General features: G+C 34.6%; 1 protein-coding gene across 2 annotated transcripts; it reads left to right on the top strand.

Moving 5' to 3' along the window:
* The first annotated feature begins 255 nt into the window (after positions 1-255).
* Positions 256-22,946, top strand: st6galnac5b (ST6 (alpha-N-acetyl-neuraminyl-2,3-beta-galactosyl-1,3)-N-acetylgalactosaminide alpha-2,6-sialyltransferase 5b). Of its 2 annotated transcripts, none has more exons than XM_073909300.1 (5): positions 256-412; positions 1,726-1,837; positions 14,007-14,416; positions 19,642-19,749; positions 21,171-22,946. In XM_073909300.1, the coding sequence occupies exons 3-5, from the start codon at positions 14,058-14,060 to the stop codon at positions 21,397-21,399; spliced, it is 696 nt and encodes a 231-aa protein (XP_073765401.1). In that variant the 5' UTR covers positions 256-412; positions 1,726-1,837; positions 14,007-14,057; the 3' UTR covers positions 21,400-22,946. The 2 variants fall into 2 exon arrangements, with proteins under 2 accessions (XP_073765401.1, NP_001006663.2); NM_001006662.2 differs by having other exon boundaries at positions 1,661-1,837; positions 21,171-22,269.
* The last annotated feature ends 4,897 nt before the right edge of the window (positions 22,947-27,843 follow it).

Genomic DNA, 27,843 nt, shown 5'->3' with positions numbered 1-27,843 from the left:
TTATAGTAAGCTAAATGTCTGTTGAAGGAGCAGTATTAACAGATATTAAGCAGCCAGTCTACTAATACTCAAATGGACCATCAAAATGAAGTGTTACCGATTATTTAAAATGTTTTGATTATGTTGGAATTATGACAAATATTTTCAAACAATTAGTAAACCGTTTTAGTGGTCGACTCGGCACTCTTTAATACCGCGCGTGCGCAGAGGCAGAGTCTACTAGTGTATAAGAGTAGAGCTGAGTTCAGTTGAGCCGAGCTTCAGTTCGGTGTGAAGATGACAGAGCGAGCAGAAGAAGAGCTGATGGAGGAAATACACTGTGCGTTTATAAAGCTGCTGTCTGTGAGGCTGAACAATTTGACTGCACGAAAAGACCCGAAATAAAACACTTCACAATATGAAGACGCGAACGGTAGGCTACTGCAAACTCTGATATTATGCACTGTATAACTTTAACGTTACTTGCCTTCAAAAACATTTGCCGTGGTACGTAACGACAGTTTCGCGCCACACCGTCTGTTGTTATTGTTGCTACTGTAAAATGGTAACGTTAATTAGTGAGGGACTTGACATCTGCTTTAGGCTTAGCGAATCTTTCTGCCTTAACAGTTTTAAACACTTTTCTACTGACAGACGTGTCAGTGGCAAACTGTATACATATGACCCTAACAGCGGTTTCTGTGCGCCAGATTGCAGGCAAACCTATTTACTGCAGATGGCTGCGTGATTAATATAGCAAATGAACGAATTTCTGTCATACTTTTGGTCAGATTTTTTTTTTTTTGTTATGTAACTCCATTACAGAATTCAGAATTTTGAAGTGATGAGTAAGTATAAGTTTATTGTAACGTCAATGTAATGAAATTGTAGCCTTTCCCACAAGCAGTTCTGTATTGATATGAAAATAACTTATAATAAAATGAAGTATATCATATATTATAAAAGCTAAATAAGGTTAAAAAATAATGTACAATTATTTAAATCATTATTAAAAAATAAATTTAGAAACGGGATGTAAAATATTTATTTGCTTGTGTGCTTTTAAAATATTCAGTCCATTAACTTAATTAATTTCATTGTAAAACTGTACGTGTCAAATGTTTTTCTCTTTTTTCCCCAGTACTTTTGTGTATATATATATATATATATATATATATATATATATATATATATATATATATATATATATATATATATATATATATATATATTTTTTTTTTTTTTTAACAATTTGGTTGTTGTTTGGTTGTTTATTATTTATTAATGCATTGGGACACTTTTCAAGTGTGCTTAGTTGTTTTGAGCCCTTAACAAAACCCAACATTAGCTGTCATAAGATGTCATTTTAGTTAAAACATGGTTTACTTTCCATGCATAGAATTTGTGATAATATATTTTAGGTAGTGCTGTCATATGATTAAATCACAATTATTCGCATCCAAAATAAGAGTTTGTATTTACATAATGTATGTGTACTCATTGTGTCTAAATATTTTGTATGTATATATACAGTTGATGTTAGAATTATTAGCCCCCGTTTATTTTTTTTTTATTTCAGCTAGAATAAAAGCAGTTGTATATTTTTTTATTGTTTAGTTTTTTTTATTATTTTTTATTCATTGTTAAAGGTAATAAATGTTTCCTGTTTCTTTTGTTTCAGCGTCATGGGATCATACTGATTGGTGTTGTGACTGTGCTTACAAGCTTATTGTTTGTCTACAACAGCACTTCTGCAGACACACCAGGGGATCAGCTGCATTCAGATGGACATCAGATAGATGCTGCAAGCCGACAGACATTCAGCTTAGAAGGTTACATCAGCATCATTGATCATAAGGTAACTGACGCTTATTAGGTCTATAAAATGCAATGTAGTGCTTAAATGATTAATATGGTGCTTAAAATGTAGAAAACGTTCCTTTGAAGCTTCTTAAATGCATTAAAGGAATAGACAAATATAATTTAGTCATCCACAGTAATACAAGATGTAGGTGACTTTTTTCTTTTTTAGCAGAACATTAAACAAGATTTTTAGCTGAAACTGTGGTCTTTGATGATTTATAAAATTCAAGTTAATAGATACCGGCACTTCAGACTGTTTGACAAGGCTGTGGATTAAAGGTTATAATGTTGAGGGAAAAAAAAGTTCAGTTTCTTGCACAGAATGATTGTATTGCTTTACAAGAGCTCAGTCTATTTCTAGAAGATACATTATTTGTACAAATAATATTTTTTTAAACTTCAAAAGTAGTTTAGTTTGTTAGTAGTTGTTGTTGTTGTTGACTTGTATTTATGAACCACCAGTATCATGAATTCAGCTAAAAGCCTCTGTAATCTACTAAACAAGAGGTAATCTATATCTTGGATGGGCCAGAGGGTTAGCAAATTACATAAAAGTTTAATTTTCAGATGAATCTTCCCTTTAATTTTCTACAAATTCCTCTCATTAGTTTTATTTTTCCCTTTGAAAGTCACATGCACCGATAACTACAGTTGCCTCTGTCTGTAATTTTTAATAACTGTATCTTCCTTTATGGATAAGAGCTCCAAAATGACTCATCTGGAAATCACAGTAAATGCTGACCTTTAAACTTCACAATCTCATCTCTCAGACCAGACTCTGATCTTCTACACTTCACCTTTGCACAAAACCTCCATTGTTCTAAGCACTGCATTTTGCTTACTAATATATAAGTCTATTCATTGTGTTTGGATTTAGGTCACGATATTTGAATGAATTTTTCCTAAGAACTTAAATATCAAGAGTAACAACAATTTATGATTTTTATTGATTTAAAAATAAATTGCCGCTGCATTTTCCTTAGTCATCAAATAATATCCTTTTGGCACTGGCATTTTACAATATGCAGTGCACTATAATGCTTACAAAAGACTTGGCAACTTGTCTTTCCTTCTGTCATCTGTTTTCAGTGTTCTGTCTCTTATGTTTTTTGTGATAAATTGGGCACAGGGCTTTAAAGCTTTTTAAATTCCACCATCCGTGATGCTGTAATTCCTTCACTTCTGATCAGATACGCTGGAAAGCTGCAAGCAGGTGTTGTCAAGGCTTGGCCTCATCTTGAGGCATTGTAATCAGCAGAACTATCAGGGATGTAAATCTGCGTCTCGGTTCTCTCTTTCGCTCTCTTTTATTTCCCTCCCTCACTTGTGCTTTTATAACGTGACCATGGATTTGGGTTTAACACTATCCTCCTCTGTAGAAGCATTGTTTACTTTCCATGCATAGGATTTGTGTAATGAGCACGTTTCATGAAAAATGAAATTATGTGTGTGTGTTCATGAGTGTGTGCGCATACATGGATAATATATTTTAAGTAGTGCGATTAATCGCATCCAAAATAAGAGTTTGTATTTACATAATGGATGTGTACTCATTGTGTTTAAATATTTATAAGTATTTATATAATATTTATATAAATATTAATTTATTAATATTATAACAGTATTAACAGTATAATATTAAATCGCCTCACAGCAAGAAGGTCGCTGGTTTGAGCCCTGGCTGGGTCAGTTGGCATTTCTGTGTGGAGTTTGCATGTTCTCCCTATGTTCATGTGGGTGTCCTCTGGGTGCTTCGGTTTCCTCCACAGTCCAAAGACATGCGGTTTCCCAATGTTGTGCTGTGACTGGAAGGGCATCCGCTACGTAAAACATGTGCTGGATAAGTTAACAATTCGTTCCCATGTGGCGCCCCCTGATTACTAAAGGGACTAAGCCGAAAAGAAAATGAATGAAAGAATAATATTTATACAATGTGTATTATATGTATTATATATATATATTCTCTCTTCATTTATTCACCCTTATTCAACTCTGGGTTTTATCTGTTTTATTACACAAACGGAGAAATATTGAACAAATGTTGTAAACCTGTAACTACTGACTTCCAAAGTATTTGTTTTACCGTTTATTAATGTTTTACTATTTATTTGTTTTGTATCTCCTGTGGAAGTCCGTGGTTACAGGTTTCTAACATTCTCCTTATATGTCACCTCTTGTTTTCCAGAAGACTAAAAAGAAAACTTAAACTGGTTTGGAACAAGTAAAAAGTGAGTAAATGATGACAGAATTTAAATATTTGGGTTAACTATCCTTTCAAGTCATTAAAAAGGTATAGTTGACACAAAAATAAAAGCTCTGCATCATTTACTTGCCACCCATGTGGCTTTCTTTCTTATGTGGAAGATAAAAGGGCATTGTTGATGAATGTTCATGCTTCTCTCCTATATACAGTCAAAGTGGGGACCAAGAACTATCAAAACAAACAGAGAAACACCAAAGAAGCAACATATTCTTAGATGTCTGAAGCCATACTTTAGCTTTGTGTCACGACAGAAACTCATATTTCATTGATCATGAAAGAGCATTATATATAAATAATACGATAACAATAATACAACAGTGATAATAATATTTAATAATAAATTATTGTACTACTGCATACAGTACAAATAATGGTCACACTTTATTTTGATGGTCCGTTTGTTGAATATAAGTTACATTGCATCTACATGCCAACTAATTCTCATTAGATTATAAGTAGACTGTTAGGTTGGAGTTAAGGTTAGTGTAAGTTGACATGTATTTGCTAAGTTTCTTGTAATCAGTTAAATGTCTGTTGAAGTAGCAGTATCAACAGATATTGAGCAGACAGTCTACTAAAACTCAAATAATAATATCCATCTTTGAACATTATTTCAACATTTTAAATTCTAAAGATTTACTCTAAAGAGCAATATAGACATTCTGAAATAATACTAAAAACAACAGTAATAACAAATATTTTACTAGGTGGTTCATTCCACTGTGGCGACACCTAAGAAATAACGGACTAAGCTGAGGGGAAAAAAAGAGGAAGGAAAGGAAATTTTACTAGTAATAATAGAAGTTTCTGTCCTTTTGCAGAATAATTTAATTATGTACACTCATGTACTCAGGAAACAAGGGGACTAGTATTTTTTTTTTTTTTTTAAATTAATCACTTAAAATTTGTTCTATTAAATTGGTCTTCTATAGCCGCACATGAGCTTTGTGTCAGAAACAAACCTACATATTGTACAAAACTATGTATGACATTCATGGCCAACAGTTACTGTCATATATATATATATATATATATATATATATATATATATATATATATATATATATATATATATATATATATATATATATATATGAGCAATTCCGTGCAAATGTCAACCTTGCCATGAAAAAGATTTTCGTTTTTACCAAAATATGGAAACCATTTCTGGGTTTTTTGTGTAACCAAGTATTTTACAGTACTTTAAAAATACTCAAAAATGCATCTGTCAATGTTTTCAAACTATTCTATTTGATTTACCAAAGTCACACAAATGGTAATTTCACATGCGTCACATCCATAACAGAGAGATGTCACATCCATAATGACACTTTTTCCTCAGAAATGTGAAAATATTAAGTAAAATAAAACCAAGCAATTTTGTTTTATAGAGAGCCGACTCTAATCCTTTTGATTAGCATTATTTCTTTTGGGTTGTGCAGTTTAATTCACATAATTTCTACAAAGTATGTTGTATACTGTAAACTCGCAGACTTTTTTTGTCACATCCATAACGCATGCTTATTTTCCTCATTTAAAGTACAAAACACGTTTACAGATTGATATTTTTCTGCTCCCATAACTCTGTGGCTAGTTGCTCTTGAAAATATAATTAAAATTTTTAATATAATGTTAACATATACTTTCTCTGTCAATTTATGTGTTGAGTTTTTACTGCAAATGTCACATCCATAACGCTGGAATTGCTCATATATATATATATATATATATATATATATATATATATATATATATATATATATATATATATATATATATATATATATATATATATATATATATACATAAATCAACAATAGAAAGAAAATCAATTAAATTTTAAAAAAGACATGACAATGATTAAATTGTAAGAGAGCTTCTGGGTGAACTATCTTTTTAATGTGATTAAAAATATTTTTAAAAATATAAAGAATCTAAACAAAGTAAGATAAGTCTGCAGTTTAACTTGAAATGTCGTGAGCAGTCATGTAGGCATCCCTATCACATTTTTCACTGCGAGACACGGCTCTCAGTCTACCAGTTCTCATTAGTCCAAAGAGCACACTTATCCAAGCTAATAAGAGTGCCAAGACTCAGAGCCAGATTTTTAATGGATACTCTGTGGAAGTAATTTCAGAAGCAGAAGATTTGCTCATATTAGCGCAAATGAACAGCCAGTGTGGAAGTTCACTGAATGAACATGGCCTACAAGTCTTCATCAAAAACATCCGTGTCTATTTTCTAATGTTCAGTGGAAGGAAATGATTTCTGAAATTCATGTCGAGTAGATGGAAAAAAATATGCAGATGATCTGAGCTAATTTTGACTGATGTGGTGATCTAGCGTTGACCTACTTTTGCTATAAAGTTATTTTAAATAATAAGAAAAGGTAAATAAAAATAATAATAATAAGTATTTAGAATTATAGAGATACCGGTTTGTTTTTTTTAAATAAAATATTAGTCGGTGTTAAAAATAATGTAGAAAATAATACAAATTAGGGCTGCACGATATTGGAAAAGTCTGATGTTGAGATACTTTGTTTTGCTGCGGTATATATATTGCAATATAAATAGAATTTTTATCAGATGACTTAATTAGCTCTATTTGGAAAGATTTTATTCCTTTAGATCGACTGTAAAAAGACTAGATCAAAAAGTATGTTTCTATACAGTGCATCTGCATAAAATATTATAAATTATATAAAAAACAGAGCAAAAATAAAAGTTACATAAACAGTGCTTTATGGTTTTCTGAGTTTAACAGTATTCGAATATAGAAATTGAGCAATAAATTGTAAAATAACATGGTCTACATTGTATAAACAATTTTATGCAATAATAATAATATCTTTATCTTTGAATCTTTATTAAATAATCTAATTCTGCGATGTGACTATTGCAGATACACGCATTGCGATATCCATGCTCAAACAATATATTGTTCAGCCCTAATACAAATAATTTAAAATGTAAGTAAAATACTGGTGGATGTTGAATGTACAATTAAGAAATTTTGAACATATATATTCACTTGATGCATTCAACTACATACAACTATTCCTTAAAGGTGCAGTATGTAAGTTTGACACCCAGTGGTTGATTTAGGTATTGCACACCTGTATCAACACATTTTTTACTCGTGTCATTCTCTGATGAGTCCATGCAAGCACAGGTTGCCAGATTAACGTGAGCGTGCTTGACTATTAAGCCTAAAGGCTGATTAGAACCGTTTTCTAACAAAAAGCAATGGCATGCGATAGAAGAATTTTTTTTTTTCATACTAAAAGGAGTTTTTGTCCTAACCAACACCTGAAATGTCTACTTTAGAAATAACTTCTATTTCAGCTAAACAGAAAACTGACAATATCACCTCAGGTACACCTCATGTGCTTTATTCAGTGTTAAATGCTAACGTTGTGAGTTTGAATGCCATTTTACATGACATTTACTGCCATACTACTGAAAGCAGCAGCAGATATTTTCACCTCAGATCTTGAAAATAAAATGCACGATTTGAAATTGTATTTTAGAACTGTGACTCAGTGCAAGTCAACACATATCAGTGATTCAGCATGTACATTAATAATGTTAAAGATGTTTAATGTGTATAAAGTAGATTATTAACCTTACCATTTCGTAGGAGTGCAGTAAGTGCACGATTCTGTGCTGCTGAAATGCTGTATTTAAATTTCTGTCATGTTTCGTCTGGTGCAAACAGCCAAATTGCTTATCACTGCAAATTTTGTCACATAGTATGTTGTTAGTACTAATGTTTATGTTTTGTAATATTTATACTATTTGCTAATTAATGACAACCTCATGTGGAACTCTGAATCTGCGTCTCATTTTGGGGCTGCTACTGTCCACTGCAGGTTGCATTTTCGGTCGCGGGCACATGCTTTGAGAGCATTTCTGACTAAATGAATCAAATACGGGGTTTTTCATGAAGGCAACCCAGGGAGCTGAAATATAATTGGCTAAAGTGGCAGTGGGTGGGTTAAAAGAACCAAAAGAAAGACAGCCTTTCCGGCATATAACGCACATTTTCAAAGCAGAATATCTGACATTAGCATAGTTTTTTAGATAAACAAGAATGTTTACTTAGCATTTTTCTTAAATATCTGTAAACATATCATGGTATTTATATGCTTTAGAAGAGTCAAAAACTTACATACAGCACCTTTAATTTACACCTAAATTATTACTTCTATGCATTTTTTTATATTAATTAAATTAATATTCAATTCAATATCAGCCATTAATTGGGAATGCTAGCTAATGAAATAGTACAAACATACTAAGTTTTCCTACTTATTCTATCAATCAGAAACTTTACACAGGCAGTATATGTTTATCCAGAATGCATAATGGCCTGAATTTATTTTTTGCCCCACAGAAAGCTTCTCAGACAGAGAGAGGGAGATCATTATCAGCGTAATTATGATCATCTGTCCCGGTGGAGTGAGCTTAAGAATGAGGATGTTAATGAGAGAATAATAAGTGTGGATATTTATTTACTGGGCGTGATTTGTGTGCTCTCGCCTTGGCTGTGATCTCCATGGAAATGACCCTGTTTATCACAGCAGAAGAAATCGAATGGAGTCTCTATAGCTAAGAAGCAGAGATACCTGCATAGGGACAGGGCTGTCTGAGGCTTTATGGCTTCACATGTGTTATAAATGCATTATCTGACGCAGTGGCAGGTCTGTCGGGACCACCGTACTGTGCCAATATACCGGCCCCGCATGTGTCTTTGTCTTTAGGTTGTGTGTAAATTTGTTATTGTAGCGCAACTATAAAATATATATTGCCAAAAGGACTTCTACCAGGGAAAACGTTGTATATATGCAGATTTAGTTTCACTTTAACCTACATAATGCATTCAGCATGTTTGTTTTTACATCTCACAGTTTTATAAATGAGTCATTGCTTGATATTATTCAAATAACCAAACTTATCTCAAATCAGAAACTTCTCATGAGTGAGACATTTAAATGTCGCCATGTTATATGCTCTTTTTATTGTATTTCCTATTCCTGTCATTTTCCTTAATACAGAATATCAACAAATCCTTCATCTTTCAAGTCCATGCTTGTGGATTTTGCTCTTTAGTTCATTTCACAGTTGGAATTTGAGAGAATACAGGTTTTCATTTAATACTTGTTGATAATAGTCAACGATGCCATGTATCTTAATGAGATGTCTTGGCACTCTGAATAGAAAAACAGGCAACCAGTTTTTTTAACATGGGTAGTTTTCAAAATGTTGCCTTCTGTGTGTGTAAAACTGACCTCTGGTGTTTATAGCCCAAATATTTTTTTGCGGGGTTTTGCGTGACAATAGAACTATTCTGCAACTTTCCAGCTCTGATTGTTATAGAATTTTTGGGCTCTCCAACCATTCTCCTAACAGTGCACTGGGACCAAACACATCGTCAGACACACAACATCTTCCTGTTTCAGAAGACTTTCCTCTGGCAGAAATTTGTTACTTAATTATTGCTCTGATTGTGGTAAAAATGGGCAATTTCAGTGTTCTTGCTTCTTTCTTATTTTCTCATTACTCTCTTACCACTTCCCATTTTGTGAAGCACTAAAATTGCCACAAATTGCAGTTTTTGCTTTGCTTTTGTGAAAAATGTCTGATGCTACATCTGGAATTGTGTACTTCCCTACTATATATAGTATGTGAAAACTATTATGTGAGCCGAGAACAGTATGTCTAATTTCATAGTGTTTAAAAAAACAATAAGCGAAAAGTACCTGTATGACCTAATACTTCCAGCGAGATTCTGTAGTGTGCATCCAATGGACGCTGCGCTATCTCATGATGCCATGAACGGGAGTAAAGCAGCACCTTTGATGTTGATAGGTAATGTAATAATGAGAAATGGCGGATGTACGTCTGAATTCCATTCATACCAGTCACATTCATAGTATATAGAGTATTCAGTTGTAGTGAAGTAAATTCAATTTCAATTGTAGTACCTAGGTGAGTAGCATGCAATTTCAGATGCAGATGTTTAATTTGGTGTGCCACCTCATATTTATTCCTCTGTGACAACAGGAGGACATGGTTGAACAATGTGTATTTTTAGTATTGTACAAATTTTAAATTATTAGTGGGAATCTGTTCTTAATGAGAGGTTTTTTAATTTAATATTTAAACATCCAATTTTACATGCAAAATGTATGCCAAATTTCCATATGTTAAACTATAAAGAATGTTTTACAGTGTTTTTTACTTACCAAGGGTTTCAATATAGGCACAAATATTGTAAAATAAAAGTGCAACTGAAATGTATTTTGAGTTTTATGTGAACTTTAAATGATTACTCAAAAATAATAAATAAAAACATTTTTAAAACCTACCGCTTTATTTCTAACAAACTGGTTTGAAAACAACATATTCTGAAAAGTTTTCAAAGATGAAAAATACATTTTACCTGCATGAAAAAGTCATGCTGGAATGATTCATCAATATGTGTAAGTATGTTTATCTATGGGAAAGACAAAGGATTGTTGCCACTAATAGAACTTCATAACATTGAGAAAAAGAAAAGTTTTGCTGTCAGCAGTTATCTATAGTGGCGTTTTGGTGTTGTGGTGGGTTTTGTTTGTGTTGGTTGATTGACATAATTTGCGTCCGTTTCTGTCGTGATTCCTTCATTGATTAGTGTCTGTACCTTTGTTTGGCTTTGATTGATTGCTTTGGTCTGTCTATAAAAGCTCTGTGTTTCTTCTGCTTCATTATCCATTCTCAGTATATTAGTATCAGGTTAGTTTGTTGCTTTTAATTCTTGTGATCCTGTGGTCTTCCTACTAAAAACAATGCAGTCTTTACAAATTTTTTGCAACAGTTTTTTTTGCAAAAATTCCTCTAAAATGAGTGTTCAGAAAGCTTTCCCTCAAAGCCTTTCTTGTGGGTTGGTTCAGCGTCGTGTAGTGTTGATTATACTGGAGGGACTCAATAATGGTGACAGTAAAGGTAAAAGGAGTCTTTGTGGACTGGGCACTTTGATCTGTTTTGCCCTTTCAGTGTGTCTCCATGCATTCATTTTCACAGTGATCTCATTCACATGCATCTAAATTATTCACTCTGCATGCATAGGTTTATCCTTTCGTCTTTTGCTTGCATAATTGTAGATTTTAAAAAAATATGTAATATTTATAGTACATCTCTTAATTGACATGTTTTCATTTTCTGAATTAAAATAAATTTTTTGTGAGGGGGTAGCATCAAAAATATCTGGGTGGTTTAACGGCCTGAAAGAAAAAAAAATAGATTAAAATCTTATAAAAAGTGAGATAAAAAAATTTTGCCATTTAGATTTTATTTCTTACAATTCAAAATCTCACAATGCTAAGTTTATAGGAGTAACACTTTAGTTTAATTAACAATTCTCACTATTAACTACAGTAGTGGTTTATCATGAGCCCATCGTTTACTTATGTAAATGTGTGTAAAATATATATTTATTCAATTCTTATATTTCTGTAATATTATTGAGTTATATGCAAATGTTTGGATTATTTATGTACAATACAATTCGTGCAGTAATATTTTCTACACCTTTTAGTGAGGTAACCTGCTGTAGTTTTGCTTACCAAACAGGTGGCACCAATTGGCTTTGAATTGTAAACCTTAAATAAAAGTTAAGGAGATTAATTTGCTGATTTTGTACAAAATGCTCATCCTACCACTAGTGAACGCACCACCAGCATTCAAAAGTGACCAAAAACATCAGTCAGAAAGCATAGGAACTGAGAAGTTGTCTGTGGGCATCACCTGCAGAATCCCTCCTTTATAGAGGTGTCTTGCTAATTGCCTATGATTTCCACCTGTTCTCTATTCTATTTGCACAACAGCATGTGAAATTGATTGTCAATCAGTGACTATGTTATTTTGAGTGTTTAATTTTTAATTTGTGGACTTTAACTGCAGTTTGGCACTTTCACTTTCATTCACGAACATTTCCTGCACGCCCTCCATGACAAACAAGATATTGGATGCAATAATAAACTGCTGGAAGTGTTGTATTAATGAAAGTTCATACCGCATGCTGAATGGTAGAAAAAAAAAACCTTCCGCATTTAACTATGCAGGTGTCTGTGGTCTGCGCTGACTGGGTTGGTGCAGAGAGTGTCAAACAGCCTTGTGTGTCTGGACTATCTTGTCGCAAAACGCTACGTGATGGTAATAGTTTGATTAAGGTGTTTACATGTCTGTACTGCACTTCAATAATGCAACTAAAATCGGCATACCCCACATATCTTAATTCGATTTCTCTTTTGTTCGATTATGACCTTAATCTGATTAAGTTAATCAAAAATCACTGTTTACATGGTTAACTCTTAATCAGAGTATTGTTTTAATCGCGTTAAAATTAATTTATTGGTGTCCATATACACGTAGTCAGTGTTGCTTCCTAAGTGGGCAGATTGATTTCACAAAAGTGTGATTGATTGAGTTACATCGTGATGTTTATATTGAGTTACTGTACAAGTGTATTTTTTATATTTTTGAGCAGTGTACATGGAGCATACTTCTCTAACAGTCATGTAGTGAATTTAAATTTAGTTGTAGTACCTACTGTTTGAGTAGTATGCGATTTCAGATGCAGCTTGAGTGAGTTTGGCTCTGTGTTACCTCATATTTATTCCCTTGTTATACAGGAGGTCATGGTCACCCATATGCACTAAAATAGCAAACTATTAGTGGTAATTAACTGTTCTCAACCGTTTTTTTTTTTTTTTTTTTTAAATATTTAAACATCTGATTTTACATGCAAAATGTATGCCAAATTTCCTTAGGTTAAACCATAAAGAAAGTGTTATTTTACTCATATTTACCAAGGGTTCCAGTATAAGCACAAAAACTGAAACATGGTGCAACCTGCAAAATTCTGCGGATTTTTATTTTATTTCTTACAAAACAAAATTCCGGGCAGAAATAGCAAAAAAAACTCTGCAGATCCTGTCTTTTAAGATATTGGCTGGTTATTAGTACTTATTAATTAGTAGTTATTATTGGTAATATTCTTCATCTCTTATCCTACCCAATGCCTACACCTAACTACTACAAGCCGAGGAGACACAGGACATTAACATGCATCAGATTGACATTGTACCTTAACATTGTGGAGATGTTGCATTTTGTTTGGAAATGAAAATGTGATTAATGTCAGAACCCAACATCTTGCCGACAATGTCCAATGTACAACCTAAAATCAACCAAATATCAATGTCTAATGATGTTACAGCTTTACGTTGTGTGGACGTTACCACTATGACGTCTCTCAGACGTTGGAATTGGTTGCCATACCTGACAAATAAATGTCAGTTTTTGATGTCAGTAAGATGTTAATTTAAGACTCGACATTGGATTCTGGTCACTTTCCAACACAATCTAAATTAAACCAAATGTCAGCGTCATTTGACATTGTTATTGGACGTCAAAATAACGTCCTTAAATGTTGGCATTGAATTTTGGTCACCTGACGTCAACTGAAATCTAACCTAATATTATGTCTTTTGATGTTCTGTGCCTGCTGGAGTATTTAATAACTATTTATAAGTAGCAGTAAATGATGACTTTATTGAAGCAAACATCATAGTTATGGTTTGTTAATAACGAAAGTTGTATTTTAAGTGAAAGTGTAACTACATATCTTGCCATTCTGTAGTGGCGTTTTTCAAGCTGCAATTCTGAGTTTATGTCTTGCTATTATGAGTTTGTAGAATACAATAAGTCACAAATGTTTAAAGGTAAAATGTAATGATTCTGAGGGTAAAAATACATTAAAATCCATGGTTTCTATTTTTTTTTTAAAGGTGATTGAACACAAAGTCTACTATGTACATAAAACTCCCTGTTCTCACCATTGTCTCCATCCTCAGCCTCTCAAGACGCACTGCAGAAGTTGTGCCTTGGTGACGAGCTCTGGTCACATGACAGGAAGTGGTCGAGGTGCAGAGATCGACGAAACAGAGTGTGTCATTCGTATGAATGATGCCCCAACAAGAAGATACCAGAAGGATGTGGGCCAGCATACAAATCTCCGTGTGATTGCTCATTCCAGCATGCAGCGTGTGCTGCGAAACCGCTACGAGCTCCTCAACTCCAGCCAGGACACTTTCTTTATCTTCTGGGGGCCTGGAAACTACATGCGGAGAGACGGTAAAGGCCTTGTCTACAACAACCTGCGTCTGATGAAACAGTTGATGCCCAAACTTCAGGTGTACATCATCTCACGGCCGAAGATGCTGCAGTTTGATGAACTCTTCAAGAAGGAGACTGGAAAGGATAGGTGAGAATGATCAAACTTTTAACTTTCTTTGTGTTCATTTATTTACCCTTAGTTTACCATTCATTTATAATGATGAAAGAGAAGAACTGGTAGTAGGATGAGGTTGGGCCCTCTGATAGTATCTCTGGGGGCTCCAAAAGTGCGTGGAACCTTAGAATCCTCCTAACTTAACCACCCCCCGTTAGCGGCACCCCTACTTAAAACTAGAGTTAGTAATACTGAAGAGAGTATGGGTCTCAAACTCTGGAGGGCCGCAGCTCTGCAGTTTTACTCCAACTCTAATCAAACACAGCTGATCCAAATGATCAACTTGTTCAAAAGAGTCTTGAACACCTTGATTAGTTGTATGAGCTGCAGAGCTGCGGCCCTCAAGAAATTGATTTTGAGACTAGAAGCACTAATATTGGCTCTACTACAACCCCAAATCAGAAAGAGTTGGGACAGTATGGAAGTAAAATACATAAAAATTTTAAAAAAAATCACATTTTGCACTTCAAAATGTGCCTCACATTTTTTATTGCTGACAGGCCAGTCAAGTACCTGTATCCTCTTTCTCCATAGCCAGGACTTTGTAATGTGTGCAGAGTCCGGTTTTACAATGTCCTGTTGAAATATGCATGGCCGTCCCTGGAAAAGAAGGCAGCATATTGTGCTCCAAAATCCCTGTTTACTTTTCAGCAATAATGGTGCGTCACAGAAGTGCAAGTTACCTTTGCCAAGGGTACTGAGACAACCCCATACCATCACAGACCCTGCTTTGGACTTGTTGCTGGAAACACTCTGGATGATCTTTTGAATGACGATACTTGATGCAGTGCCGCCTGAGAGATCGAAGATTCCGGTTGTTCAGCTTAGGCTTGCGCCCTTGTCTTTTATATGCTAAAATTCCTACAGATTTCTTGAATCTTTTCCTTATATTATGCACTGGCGAAGGTGAAACATCCAAATGTCTTCCTATTGTTCTTTGAGGGAAATAATTTGTTCACATATTTGTTGGCAAACTGGCGATTCTCAGTCTATCTTTATTTATGAAGGCAGGCGTGACCAACCCTGTTCCTGGAGATCGAACTTCCTGCAGATTTCAGTTGCAAGCCATATCAAACACACCTGCCTGTAATTATCAAATGCTGTTCAGGTCCTAATTAATTGGTTCAGGTGTGTTTGACCAGGGTTGGAGCTGAACTTTGCAGGAAGGTTGATCTCCAGGAACAGGGTTGAGCACCACTGCCTTAAGGAATAGACCTTTCTTGGATGCTGCTTTTGTACCAAATCATAATTACAATCACCTGTTGACATCACCTGTTTCAAATCACATCATTATTTAACCAATTGCCTGATTAACACCCCTAAAGCCTTGGTGTAGAAATCGTGGTGATCAAGCTGCACTTTTCCCCCCATAGACTTTTATTCATATGCTTGTGAATGCGACAGACTGGAAATGGAAGCTTGTGGGACAAATTTGCGCTCATGCACAAAATCACATCATGTAACTGTGTGAGACCAATGAAAGATCAAAACATGACCTGTCTGTACAGAAATTTAAAATATGGACCAATCGTTTCCTTTTAAAATGTCTGATCATCTTGTTTAATCCCGCCTCTTTGCGCAGTGCCGTATGACAGAATTTTTCATGCTCAAACTCGTGACTGTGGCGTGTATTGTAATGTATTGCAGGTCTGAATGGCAGGAAAGGATGTTTACTTACGAATAAAATGAAGTTGGCCAGACAAAGCATGAAATAATATAAGTCAAAGTAAATTTGGACATCACTGCTCTCTTTTTTTATTTGCGGTTTCCATACTGTTCTAACTTTCTGATTTGGGGTTGTATAATGAATGGGTGATATCTTTACATTACTAAATGATTAAATTCATGTGATTATTGATCTTGATTATGTAGAATTACATCACAGCAAAATACTGAATCTTCTACAATGAATGAATGAAACCAATCATTTAATTTGATTATGTCTTTTTATTATTTATCACTTGCTGGAAGGCACATCATTTATATAATTTAATTTATGACCTATTTTTGTATAGTTGTTTGTAAAACTTGATTATAAAATTCTATATATAATTGACATTCAATATATGGATGAATGTAATGAATGCATGAATGAAAAAACACATAATAAATAAATGATTAAATAAATTCTTGAGTATATACACAATTTAATAAAAGATAATAGGTGATTTTACCTTTTTTAACTTATTTCTATTTTATTTGTAAAACCAAATAAGATAGAGAAAGGTAAACATTTGACATATATTTGAAATTTGACTTTTATAAATGAATAAATAAATGAATTTTTTGATTAAAGTATGTACAGTTTGATAAAGGTTATGCGAATAAATAAGTAATGAAATAACATTTCTCCCTAGATTTTTTGCAGTAGGCTACTAATACAATATTATAAATACTATAATACAATTTTATACGTAGAAATACAATTTTATATGTTAATTTTATAAAATACAAATACAATACTATAATGCTGCTTTGACACAATCTACATTGTTGGAGAAACGGTATAGAAATAAAGATGAATTGAATGTGAAATCACAAAAAAACTAACAAAAAGAATTGCACTTAAAGCTATAGTTTGCAGTTGTTTTTTATTTCACTGGTCAGTCAAACTGTCTGCAATTCGCATTCTTTATGACCACAAATAGTTAACGCAAAAAAGGGATGTGAGGCAAGAGATTTGAAAAGATTACACACATGACCTTTGAAACTTTAAAGAGAGGTATAAGTGTTCTCCACAGAAGCAATGCAAGAGGGTTTGTTAACTAATATGCCGACCACCAGAGCCTGCTGGAGGGTTGGCATCGCTGGCCCACGGGGCACATGCTTGGCATCAGTGCAGATTAAGGGTTAGTACGGGATCAGTGCCAGCTGGAGACAGATGCCAGCTGGGATGCACCCAATCAGACACAAACTGCTCCAGGCAAAATGCTCACATGTTCTTAAATGGATTTTTTTTTTATGTCTGTCTGTGCATCTTTTATCTCTTTATTTCACTCTCATCTTAATCCATCCTCCAACTATGAGCCATGTGAGCCGTGCAATCAAACGAAGACATGGTAAACCTGCTAGCGAAAATGTTTCAAAGGAGACAGCATAAACTGTGTTTTACTTATTGTTCAATTATCTATCTATCTATCTATCTATCTATCTATCTATCTATCTATCTATCTGTCTGTCTGTCTGTCTGTCTGTCTGTCTGTCTGTCTGTCTGTCTGTCTGTCTGTCTGTCTGTCTGTCTGTCTGTCTGTCTGTCTGTCTGTCTGTCTGTCTGTCTGGGGTGTCAAAATTTATTGTTTCTGTGGGTCCCTGCAATGCAGATACAAACAATTTGGTATTGGTTCAGTAAAAGATCCTGACCCGTTATTAGGTACTGCCATAATTGATCTCATATGCACTATATTGCGTTAGTTTACTATGGTAAAGGAGACAATCGTGAGTAATTAAAATGCTCCAACTATTTAAAAAATGCAGAAACTGTGCACAATTCACTGCTTGTGTGTTTGCTGGACAGTCTTTCTCTAACACTTAAGTTACAGCAGAAGCCACTATTTCACTACTATTAAGAAAATGTAAGCTGTAAACTCCATTTCTGCTTCTCTTTCGCTTTGACCTGCTGTCATGAGGTAACATTTCCTCTCATCTTGATTGTTACAGCGATACTTGTGGATTCAGACCATTTCAAGTTTTCTCCACCATTTCTATCACCAATCATCTGTCATTTATCGGTGAACAGTGCAAGAGGGTTAGAGCCAATCGCAGCCTTTTCTGTTGAGCATGTGACCAATCATAAGAGCATTAAAGAACTTGCTCCATAACGCTTAAAAAGCAGGCAGGATAATATTTACATTTGTTTATTTGCTATAAATGCTCATGTTGTTCTGTGCATGTCCTTGAGTTTTAATTGATACATTTAAAAATAGTGTTTTCTTTGAGCAGATAAAATTAAAGTTGCAGTTCATATATCTGACTGCTTATATTAAAGGACAAAATTGTATTACAAATAATGTAGAAATATATTAATAAATTATACATTTTAATACAAGAATTATTGTTCTGTGAAGTAAAATATAAAATTGTCTTTGGAAAGCATTGTCGGAATGCACCGTGATGGAACGAGATATCAAATTGAACCAAACCAAACCCTTTGACCAGTGTAGGTTCACACCTACCTGTCTGTCTGTCTGTCTGTCTATCTGTCCATCCATCCGTCCATGGCAATTTGCATTGCCTTTAAAGTTCAATAACTGAGCATAAACATATGAAAGCAAAGAAAAATGCTCATTTTAGAAAAAAATCAGGAGGAACTTTTTGCATCTGAACCCTTTAAGTGTAAATTTTACTCCTAATAGATATATTAATGGCAAATCTAGAGAACTGACAATGACTTAAAAGTGATCTCTTAATTTTCACTAGAGCTGTACTGTAAGTCAAATCAATTATGTAGCTTCAACTATGTTTTTCAGCAAACGATTTAAATCCATAGAGATCAGCATGTTTTTTTTTATTTTTTTTTATTCATATATTTAAACTAGCCTTTTGTAATGCATGCCGTCTCCGTGGAAACATTTTCATCATCATGATTATATATAGTTCATAGATCATCACAGCTGCATAAGAGCAATTCTAGGGTTATGGATGTGACATTTGCAGTGAAAACTTGAAACATAAATTCACAGAGAATGTATATGTTACAGTATATTGCAACATCTGTTTATATTGTTCCAAAACGACTAGCCAAAGATTTATGGGATCAGAAAATATATCAATTCTGTATATGTGTTTTATAGTTTAAATGAGGGAAATAAACATGCATTCTAGATGTGACAAAAAAGCATGTGCACATACAACATACTTCAAGCAAATGCATGACTAAAAAAAAAACTTGTCAACAAGGATAAAAGTTGGCTCTCTAGAACGAAGATTTTTTATTTTATTTGACATTTTTGCATTTATGAGTAAAACACTGTGACATCTCTCCATTATGGATGTAACAGATGTGTAATTGGCTCTTGTGTGACTTTGGTAAATCAAATTATGTTGTTTTTGAGTTTTACAGTACTGTAAAATACAAGCCTGCACATACAACTTAAAAAAGGGTTTTGCAACTGTGGTGAAAACTTTATTTTCTTCATGGCGAGTTTGACATTTGCTTGGAATTGCTCATAAACGTCCTTATTCTTTTCTGTTTTGCTCAGAAAAAGGTCCAATTCATGGCTCAGCACGGGCTGGTTCACCATGGCAATCGCTATAGAGATGTGTGACAGAATCAACGTCTATGGCATGGTTCCTCCAGAGTTCTGCAAGTGAGACTTTCTCTTATGCCTTCATCACTGCAAAAACAGTTTCTTAGTGAGAGTTTTTTTATTGTTTCTGGTACAAAATATCTAAACAACTCTAAAATCTAGAAGCATTTTCAAGACAAGTAAAAAATATTGATTTGTTTCAGAAAAAATAAGGGAGATTCTCCTTAAAGCAAATACAAAAATCTGTCTGTGGGTTAAACAAAGTAGCCTAAAACAGGTTTGTTTTGCTTACCCTACTGGGAGATTATTATGATTTTATTTTATTTTTTATTTTTTTTGTGAAAATTAGAGCAGTATAAAATTGAAAAAATTTTAAATTGCAAATTTTTTAATTTATTTATTTATTTATTTTTTAAGTCTGATATATACAATAACCAGCCACTTTAGGTACACCTTACTAGTACCAGGTTGGTAGGTCTGGCCTTTCTCATGTGACCTCTGGCATAAACAAGGCACAGAACTGCGGCTCACTGGATATTTTCTCTTTTTCAGATCATTTTCTGTAAACCCTAGAAATGGTTGTGCTTGAAAATCCCAGTAGATCAGCAGTTTCTGAAATACTCAGACCAGCCCGTCTGGCACCAACAACCATGCCACGTTCAAAGTTACTTAAATCCCCTTTCTTCCCCATTCTGATGCTCAGCTTGAACTGCTGCAGATCAGTCTTGACCATGTCTACATGCCTAAATGCATTGAGTTGCTGCCATGTGATGGCTTATTAGAAATTTGCGTTAACAAGCAGTTGTACCTAATAAAGTGGCAGTTGAGTATATTGCAATATGAATCCAATTTCACCAGATGGCTTGAATATCTATTTGGAATGAATTTATAATTGTTGAGATTGGGATGGTTCTGTTGGTGTGTGAATCTGCATAAAAACAAATAAAGTAAAAGCATAGATGAATACAATAAATAACAAGACACAATTGAAATAAATAGGGTTTATCGTTTTCTGAGTCTAACAGTATTCAGGTTCAGCAATTGATAAATAAAAATAAATATAACCTTACTAATGGTACAATTTCTTATGCCTGAATGCTTTTAAATTCCTCATACAGTTACAGGCTTCAAAAACACATGCAAATGATACATTATAATACAGACTCAACATTACACTTCCTGTGATGTCACTGTTGCGAATGATCATATTGCGATATCGATGATGAAACAATATTGTGCAGCCCTAGAGAAAATCTTGCTTAATCTTGACTGCTCTTTTTTCTGACAGCAAGGCAATTTTTACTAGACCTATCTAGACAATGCTTCTTGATTAAATTTGTTTTAGATATTTGGACTAGTGCCAAGACAAAACCATAAAGTAAGAAAATCCTTTTTGGAGTGATATTGCTGTTGGATCATCGTTGTTTTAAATATGCATCTATTAAATTTTACAATTTCAATTCGTCAAATGTGCTTCCCAGGTCTCCCCACACCAAGCCTTCAGTGCCATACCACTACTACGAGCCTTCGGGCACGGATGAATGCACCATGTATGTCACCCATGAGCAGGGCCGGCACGGCAGCCATCATCGCTTCATCACTGAGAAACGTGTCTTTGCCAAATGGGCACGCATGTTCAACATACACTTCTATCAGCCTGACTGGGGACCACCCCCTGTCATAAACAACAACAACAACACAAACTCATGAGGTTCAAACTTTGGGGATGTTTTCATTTGAACATTTTAAATCAAACACAATGTGAATGAATGTTTATGATGATGTACTTTCTAGCGATTTGACACTGTAAAAAAAACATCTTTATACTTTCTGAATATATAAATATTTCACAAATAAGTTAAACATGTCAAGAACATAGTATTCCTGATATATATTAGTGATTTAATTTTCACAGTGTACCCGGTGATCCACATTCGCTCAGAAAACTGGGTTACTGTATAATTATATCACATCTCTGTTTCCAGCAATTACTACTTGGGTATCTAGGCCATATTGTTCTCCATGTGTAGTTTCAATTATACATACAGCCTCAATAATCTTTGCAGCTTGATGAGTGTCAAGCACATGTTGCACATTTCTTCTCTTAATGGCGTCTAAAGAGGAGCATTTGCAAACTGCGCATTTTGCAAAGGACACTTTTATCAGAAGGCTCATTAACTTTGTCTGATTCAGTTTTTGCACATGTCAAAAGATGTTTATCTTCTAAATTAAGCTGTACATAGAGCTTTATGCTAATATTGTCATGCTGTTAGCAGCTCTGATCTTTCCTCAAAATCAGTTAGATACTTAGACAAACAGTCTCAATACGCGGTTTATTTGCTTATATTGTTTTATGACATCTCATTTTGTTTTATATTGATTTGTGCTAAGTTTTGATGCACTGACATAATGTTAGACATTGTTTAGTGTTCATTAGATGGTTTCGGTGAAGAATTCATCAGCAGGTTTTATTTTATTTATTTATTTAAATTTTAAACAGTAACATGTGAATTTGCAAGCCTTTTGAACTATTAAATTAAATAACAATTCATAAAAAAATGCTTGTTTGTGAATCAGATAACAGTCTACACTGTATGTATTGTACACTATGAAAAAAAATGTATTACAGCATTTGTATTTACCCAGCAGGCACAGGATGTCACCATGTTGCCAGATTAATGTTGTACCCCAACGTCGGGGAATGTTGCATTTTGTTTGAAAATGATAATCGGGTTAATGTCAGAACCCAACGTCAGACCAACATCAATGTCCAACGTCTAAAAACAGGTTTATTTTGCTTACCCCTATGGCAAATTATTTAGATTTTATTTTTGAATTTTTTTGTGAAAATTAGGGCAGCACAATATTGAAAAAATCTAACATCACAATGTTTTGTTAATCTGCAGTATATACACTCACCGGCCACTTTAATAAGTACACCTTACCGGTTTTGTAGGTCTGGCCCTTCTCCTCTGACCTCTAACACTGGGTCACTGGATTTTTTCTCTTTTTCGGACAATTCTCTGTGAACACTAGAGATGGTTGTGCGTGAAAATCCCAGTAGATCAGATTTTCTGAAAATACTCAGATCAGATTCAAAGTCACTTAAATCACGTTTCTTCCTACCTAAAATGAACCAAATATCAGCGTCTACCGATGTTATGGCTTGATGTTGTTTGGAAATTACCACTATGATGTTAATCAGACTTCTGATTTTGGTAGCCATACCTGACGAATAAATGTCCGTATTTAACTAATATGACGTTGGTTTTAGATGTTGGCTCGACGTTGGTTTTTGGTCAATTTCCAACACAACCTAAAACCAACCAAATCATTTGGTGTCGTTAATAGATGTCAAAGTAACATTGTGCTATGCTGACATATGTCCTAAATCTAACCAAATATTAACATCTTATGATGTTGTGTGGCTGTTGGGTAGTTTTTTCATTTATTTAGGGTTGTCAATTTGCATTATAGTATGTTGATCTCTCCTCTGTCGACTTTTGGTGTTGAAAATTCAACTCTACATTTTAACTAAGTGACTTTTATTGATATTATAATATTTTGAAATAATATAATGTATAAGAAATAACATATAAAGAAATAAGTCTTGGGGTGGCATGGTGGCTCAGTGGTTAGCACTGGCGCCTCAAACAAGAAGGTCGCTGGTTCGAGTCCCGGCTGGGCCAGTTGGCAGGTGAATTAGATTAACTAAATTGGCCGTAGTATATGAGTGTGTGTTTGAGGGTATGGGTGTTTCCTAGTAACGAGTTGCAGCTGGAAGGGCATTCGCTTTGTAAAACATATGCTGCGATAGTTGGCGGTTCATTCCGCTGTTAAATAATAGACTAAAGTGAAGGAAAATGAATGAAATAAGTTTGTAATATGACAGAAAATGTACTGGCAGGTTATTACAATGTTTTTGTACTGTAATGTACAACACCAACCCAGACAATATATCACTTTAACTAATAAATTCTAATAAAAAAGTCACTTTTTTAACTTTTCAAGGTTAAAAGTTGTTGGAAGAAAGATCAAGGCCCCATAATGCAGTTCCTAAACATAAATAAACTGGGAAAAATAAAAACATGAATCACAAAATACGGATGACTTCTAATTTATTGATATTTTTAAAAGTGTAATACAACCTCACTTCTGAAAAATAGTGCAAGAAACACTGCAATTTCTCATGAAAAATATATTGAGTACAAACACAAGTTATGCCCACCACTGAAATCAATAATAAGAGAGCTCCTTCTATATTTTTGACCTGGCTTGAGCACCACCATTCTTATTTGCTATGCACGGCCCAGCTCCCCACAACCTCTGCAAAGACATTTTTTCTGTATTACAAACATTTGCTACTGATGGCCACTCGAGAACATGTGAGCCATCACAATGAGAACAATCATGTGCAGCATACTGGAGGGCCGCTCCAAACCAACGATGTGCTCAAAACTGGTCACTTGAAAGGCACATGTGAATGAAGCATTTCGAAGGCTACAACTAATGGACATGTCTTGGATTCTAATAGATTCTTTTTAAGGGCCCGGGATGATGATGGAGCAGGAGCGCCTTCATCCCATCGAGGCTCTCATTATATGGGGGTAAACCCTTCGAAGGGATGAGGGATGAGCCATCCATGATGGAATGCAGGGGAAAATTACTATCATTACATAAAAAATCCTTTAAAAATACCCCATAGATGTAGGCTGACATGGGGATGGAAAAAATGAAAAGATAAAATACATATATATCTAATCAGCCAATCAAGGTGAAGTAACAATTCATTTAGGCATGTGGGCGTGGTCAAGGCAATCTGCTTCAAAGTAACCAAACATCAGAATAAGGGAAGAAAGGCAATTTAATTTACTTCGAACATGATTTGGTGGTTTCCACTGGGATTTTCTCACACAACTATTTCTAGGATTTACAGAGAAATGCTTACAGAGAAATACCCAATGAGCAAAAGTGGACTGGAAGATTGGGGGGAAAAGGTTGTGGCATTTGTAGTGTGCGGTCAGAATTTGGTGTAAACAACATAAAAGCATGCATTAGCGGCAGTTAGTGGTGGTGTAGTGGCACTATAGACTATAGGATACACAAGACATGTCACTATTATCTTTTTGAATGGGAAAAAAAGTGTAACTGTCAATATTGGTTAATAAAGCACCGACTACTAATACAGGAGCCAATCATAGATCGCTATTGGATGAATAAAGCCCGCCTTCTAGTACAGGAGCCAATCATTGACCGCTATAGACTGATACTCCAAAGGACTACTCCAAAGTCGTGAGTTTCTGCAGATTTTGTGATTTGGATGTTTAGAAATGAAACTAAAGACACAGTTGTTGTTTAAATTTATTGTTGTTTCCTAATATGAAATGCAGTTGTATGCCTGGCAAGCAACTTTGGAGAATTTTAATGTTTCCTCATTCAAACGGAATGGCCGAGCATGTGAAATGACTTGCCTTAAAAGGGCTTTGGTAGTGGTGTGGAGGATATTTTCTTGGCACACTTTGGGGTGCTTACTAACAATTGTATATTGTTGAAACCTCACAGACTACGTAAGTGTTGTTGTCTGAAATGTCCATTACCTTTTTGTAATTTTCCTTTACATTTTGAGTCAAAGCACACTTTCTAGCTGGAAAATTTTGTGAATGCAGCTTTTCAGACAACGGTTGCTTTTCAGAAAACCGTGAAACTTGCTTCACTATATACTGTAAAAAGTAATTCGTTGATGTAAAAAAAGTGAGTAAACCCATTCCCTTAAATTAAATGAATTATATGCATAATTCTACAGATTTTTTAGATGTTAGTTTCAGTCTGTTCATTTCAAGGATATCTATTAGTGTGCTCCAAAACAATGACAAAATTCTTATTTAGAGAATATAAAACTGATATAAACATTCTAAACTTGCAGTTTGTTACTTCTGCCCAAATGGATCAACATTTTTCCTCAGTTTCTCATCAAATCTTGACCAATCAAACGCTTTCTAGTATCTGACATGCTCCTCCCCCTTGAAGACGCTTCTCATTTGCTTTTCATTTGATATTATTGGCTTGATCTCATTCACTTTCACTGGCAAAGCTGTGATTAAAAGTTAAATGCTGTTGGGAAAAAGGAATATATATTTATTATTTTTTGTCTCTTTTTCTTTTCATTAAACAATTATTTGTATTGGTCATTTAAAGGTCATATATTAACTGAAGTTTTTCTGGAGTCTCATATGTCATGCATATTAATGAAGCATTTTTGCAGATGTAGATAAATGCTGGTCCAAAATTAAATTGAGCACTGCAGAAACGTCCCTTCAGCAGAAAGGTGTTAAAACTGAACAGAATATGTGCTGTTGAGAAAAGTCTTATGCTTTTATTTTTATGCAGAACATTCGTAGAAAAAAAGGACTTATGTCTGTGGCCAATGGAAGACCGGTAGAATGATTGACAAGTGACGAATTCCTTTAAACTCCACCTGTAAATACCAGCTGCCTATATAAGTTGAAGTCAGGAAATGAAAGTTGTTGCGCACCTCCTAAATGTAACTTTTGCATTGCATTGAGGATAACACAGTTCTGTGAATCGAATTATTCATTTGTATCCAATAAATTGTTACGATTTCTGTCATTGATGGAAAAACTTCTCCTGACCTTTTTTATTGAACACGCATGGAACTGATTCAATATTCCAACAACGCTATTAGCTGTTTTTTTAAGGGGTGGGACTACTTTAAATCCCAACCTTTATTCATTTTTCAGTTAAGATTACATCAAACATCGAATAAAAAGTGCACATTTCAAAGCACTTCACGGGACCTTTTACAGTTTCAAGTTATGTTTTTAGGTGAGGTCAGCTTGCTTTTTAAAATAAACCAACCAAACGCTTTTTACAGTGTACCACTAGCAATTTTGAGGCCTATGAAAGAATGTACAATTTTCAAAAGACTGTAATGATGCATTTAACGGTCATCAGCATCTTAAATCCTTGAAAGTTTTTAAGATTGTGTTTTTTAAAAAAAACGTATGGACATATACAGTGCATCCGGAAAATATTCATATCGCTTCACTTGTTCCACATTTTTTTTATGTTACAGCCTTGTTCCAAAATGGATTAAATTAATTTATTTCCTTAAAATTCGACACACAATTCCCCATAATGACAATATGAAAAAAAGATTACATTTATTAAAAATAAAAAACCTGAAAAATCACATGTACATAAGTGCTCACAGCTTTTGCTCATACTTTGTTGATGTACCCTTGGCAGTAATTACAGCCTCAAGTCTTTTTGAATATGATGCCACAAGCTTGGCACACCTGTCTTTGGGAATTTTTACCAATTCCTCTTTGCAATACCTCTCAAGCTCTATCAGGTTGGAAGGGAAGCGACGGTGTACAGCCATTATCAGATCTCTCCAAAGATGTTTAATAGGATTTAGATCTGGGTTCTGGCTGGGCCACTCAAAAACATTCACCGAGTTGTGAAGCCACTTTATTGATATGTTAGCGGTGTGCTTTGGGTCATTGTCCTGCTGGAAGATGAACCGTCACACCAGTCTGAGGTCAAGTGCACTCTGAAGCAGGTTTTCATTCAGGACGTCTCTGTACACTGCTGCATTCATCTTTCCCTCTTTCCTTACTATAGTCTTTCAGTTCCTGCTGCTGAAAAACATCTCTACAGCATGATGTTGCAACAACCATGCTTCACTGTAGGGATGGTAATGAACGGTGCCTGGTTTTCTCCAAATGTAACAGCTGGCATTCACTCCAATGAGTTTAATTTTAGTCTCATCCGACTAGAGCATTTAGTCTCTTATGGTCTGTGAGTCCTTCAGATGCCTTTTGGCAAATTCCAGGCGAGGAGGGGCTTCTGCTTGGCCACTCTACCATACAGGCCTGATTGGTGGATTGCAACACAGATGGTTGTCCTTCTGTAAGGTTCCCCATTTCTCCACAGAAGAACGCTGGAGCTCAGACTGAGTGACCATCAGGTTGTTGATCACCTCAATGACTCTCCTCTAATCACTCAGTTTAGATGACCAGCCAGCTCTAAGAAGAGTCCTGGTGGCTCCAAACATCATCCACTTACGGCTACTGTGCTCATTGGAACTTTCAGAGCAGTAGAAATTTTTCTGTAACCTTCCTCAGCCTTGTG

Source organism: Danio rerio, chromosome 8 (assembly GCF_049306965.1).
Source record: "Danio rerio strain Tuebingen ecotype United States chromosome 8, GRCz12tu, whole genome shotgun sequence".
Classification (NCBI taxonomy): domain Eukaryota; kingdom Metazoa; phylum Chordata; class Actinopteri; order Cypriniformes; family Danionidae; genus Danio; species Danio rerio.
The sequence above is the reverse complement of the archived record's forward strand: the minus strand, read 5'-3'. Positions and strand labels throughout refer to the sequence as shown.

What these genes read in the sequence shown, in the direction of transcription:
- st6galnac5b (NM_001006662.2), top strand. An exon ending in TCAGCATCATTGATCATAAG is followed by an intron (nt 1,838 to 14,006) that starts GTAACTGACGCT and finishes CTCCATCCTCAG; the next exon opens with CCTCTCAAGACGCACTGCAG. An exon ending in GTTCCTCCAGAGTTCTGCAA is followed by an intron (nt 19,750 to 21,170) that starts GTGAGACTTTCT and finishes TGTGCTTCCCAG; the next exon opens with GTCTCCCCACACCAAGCCTT.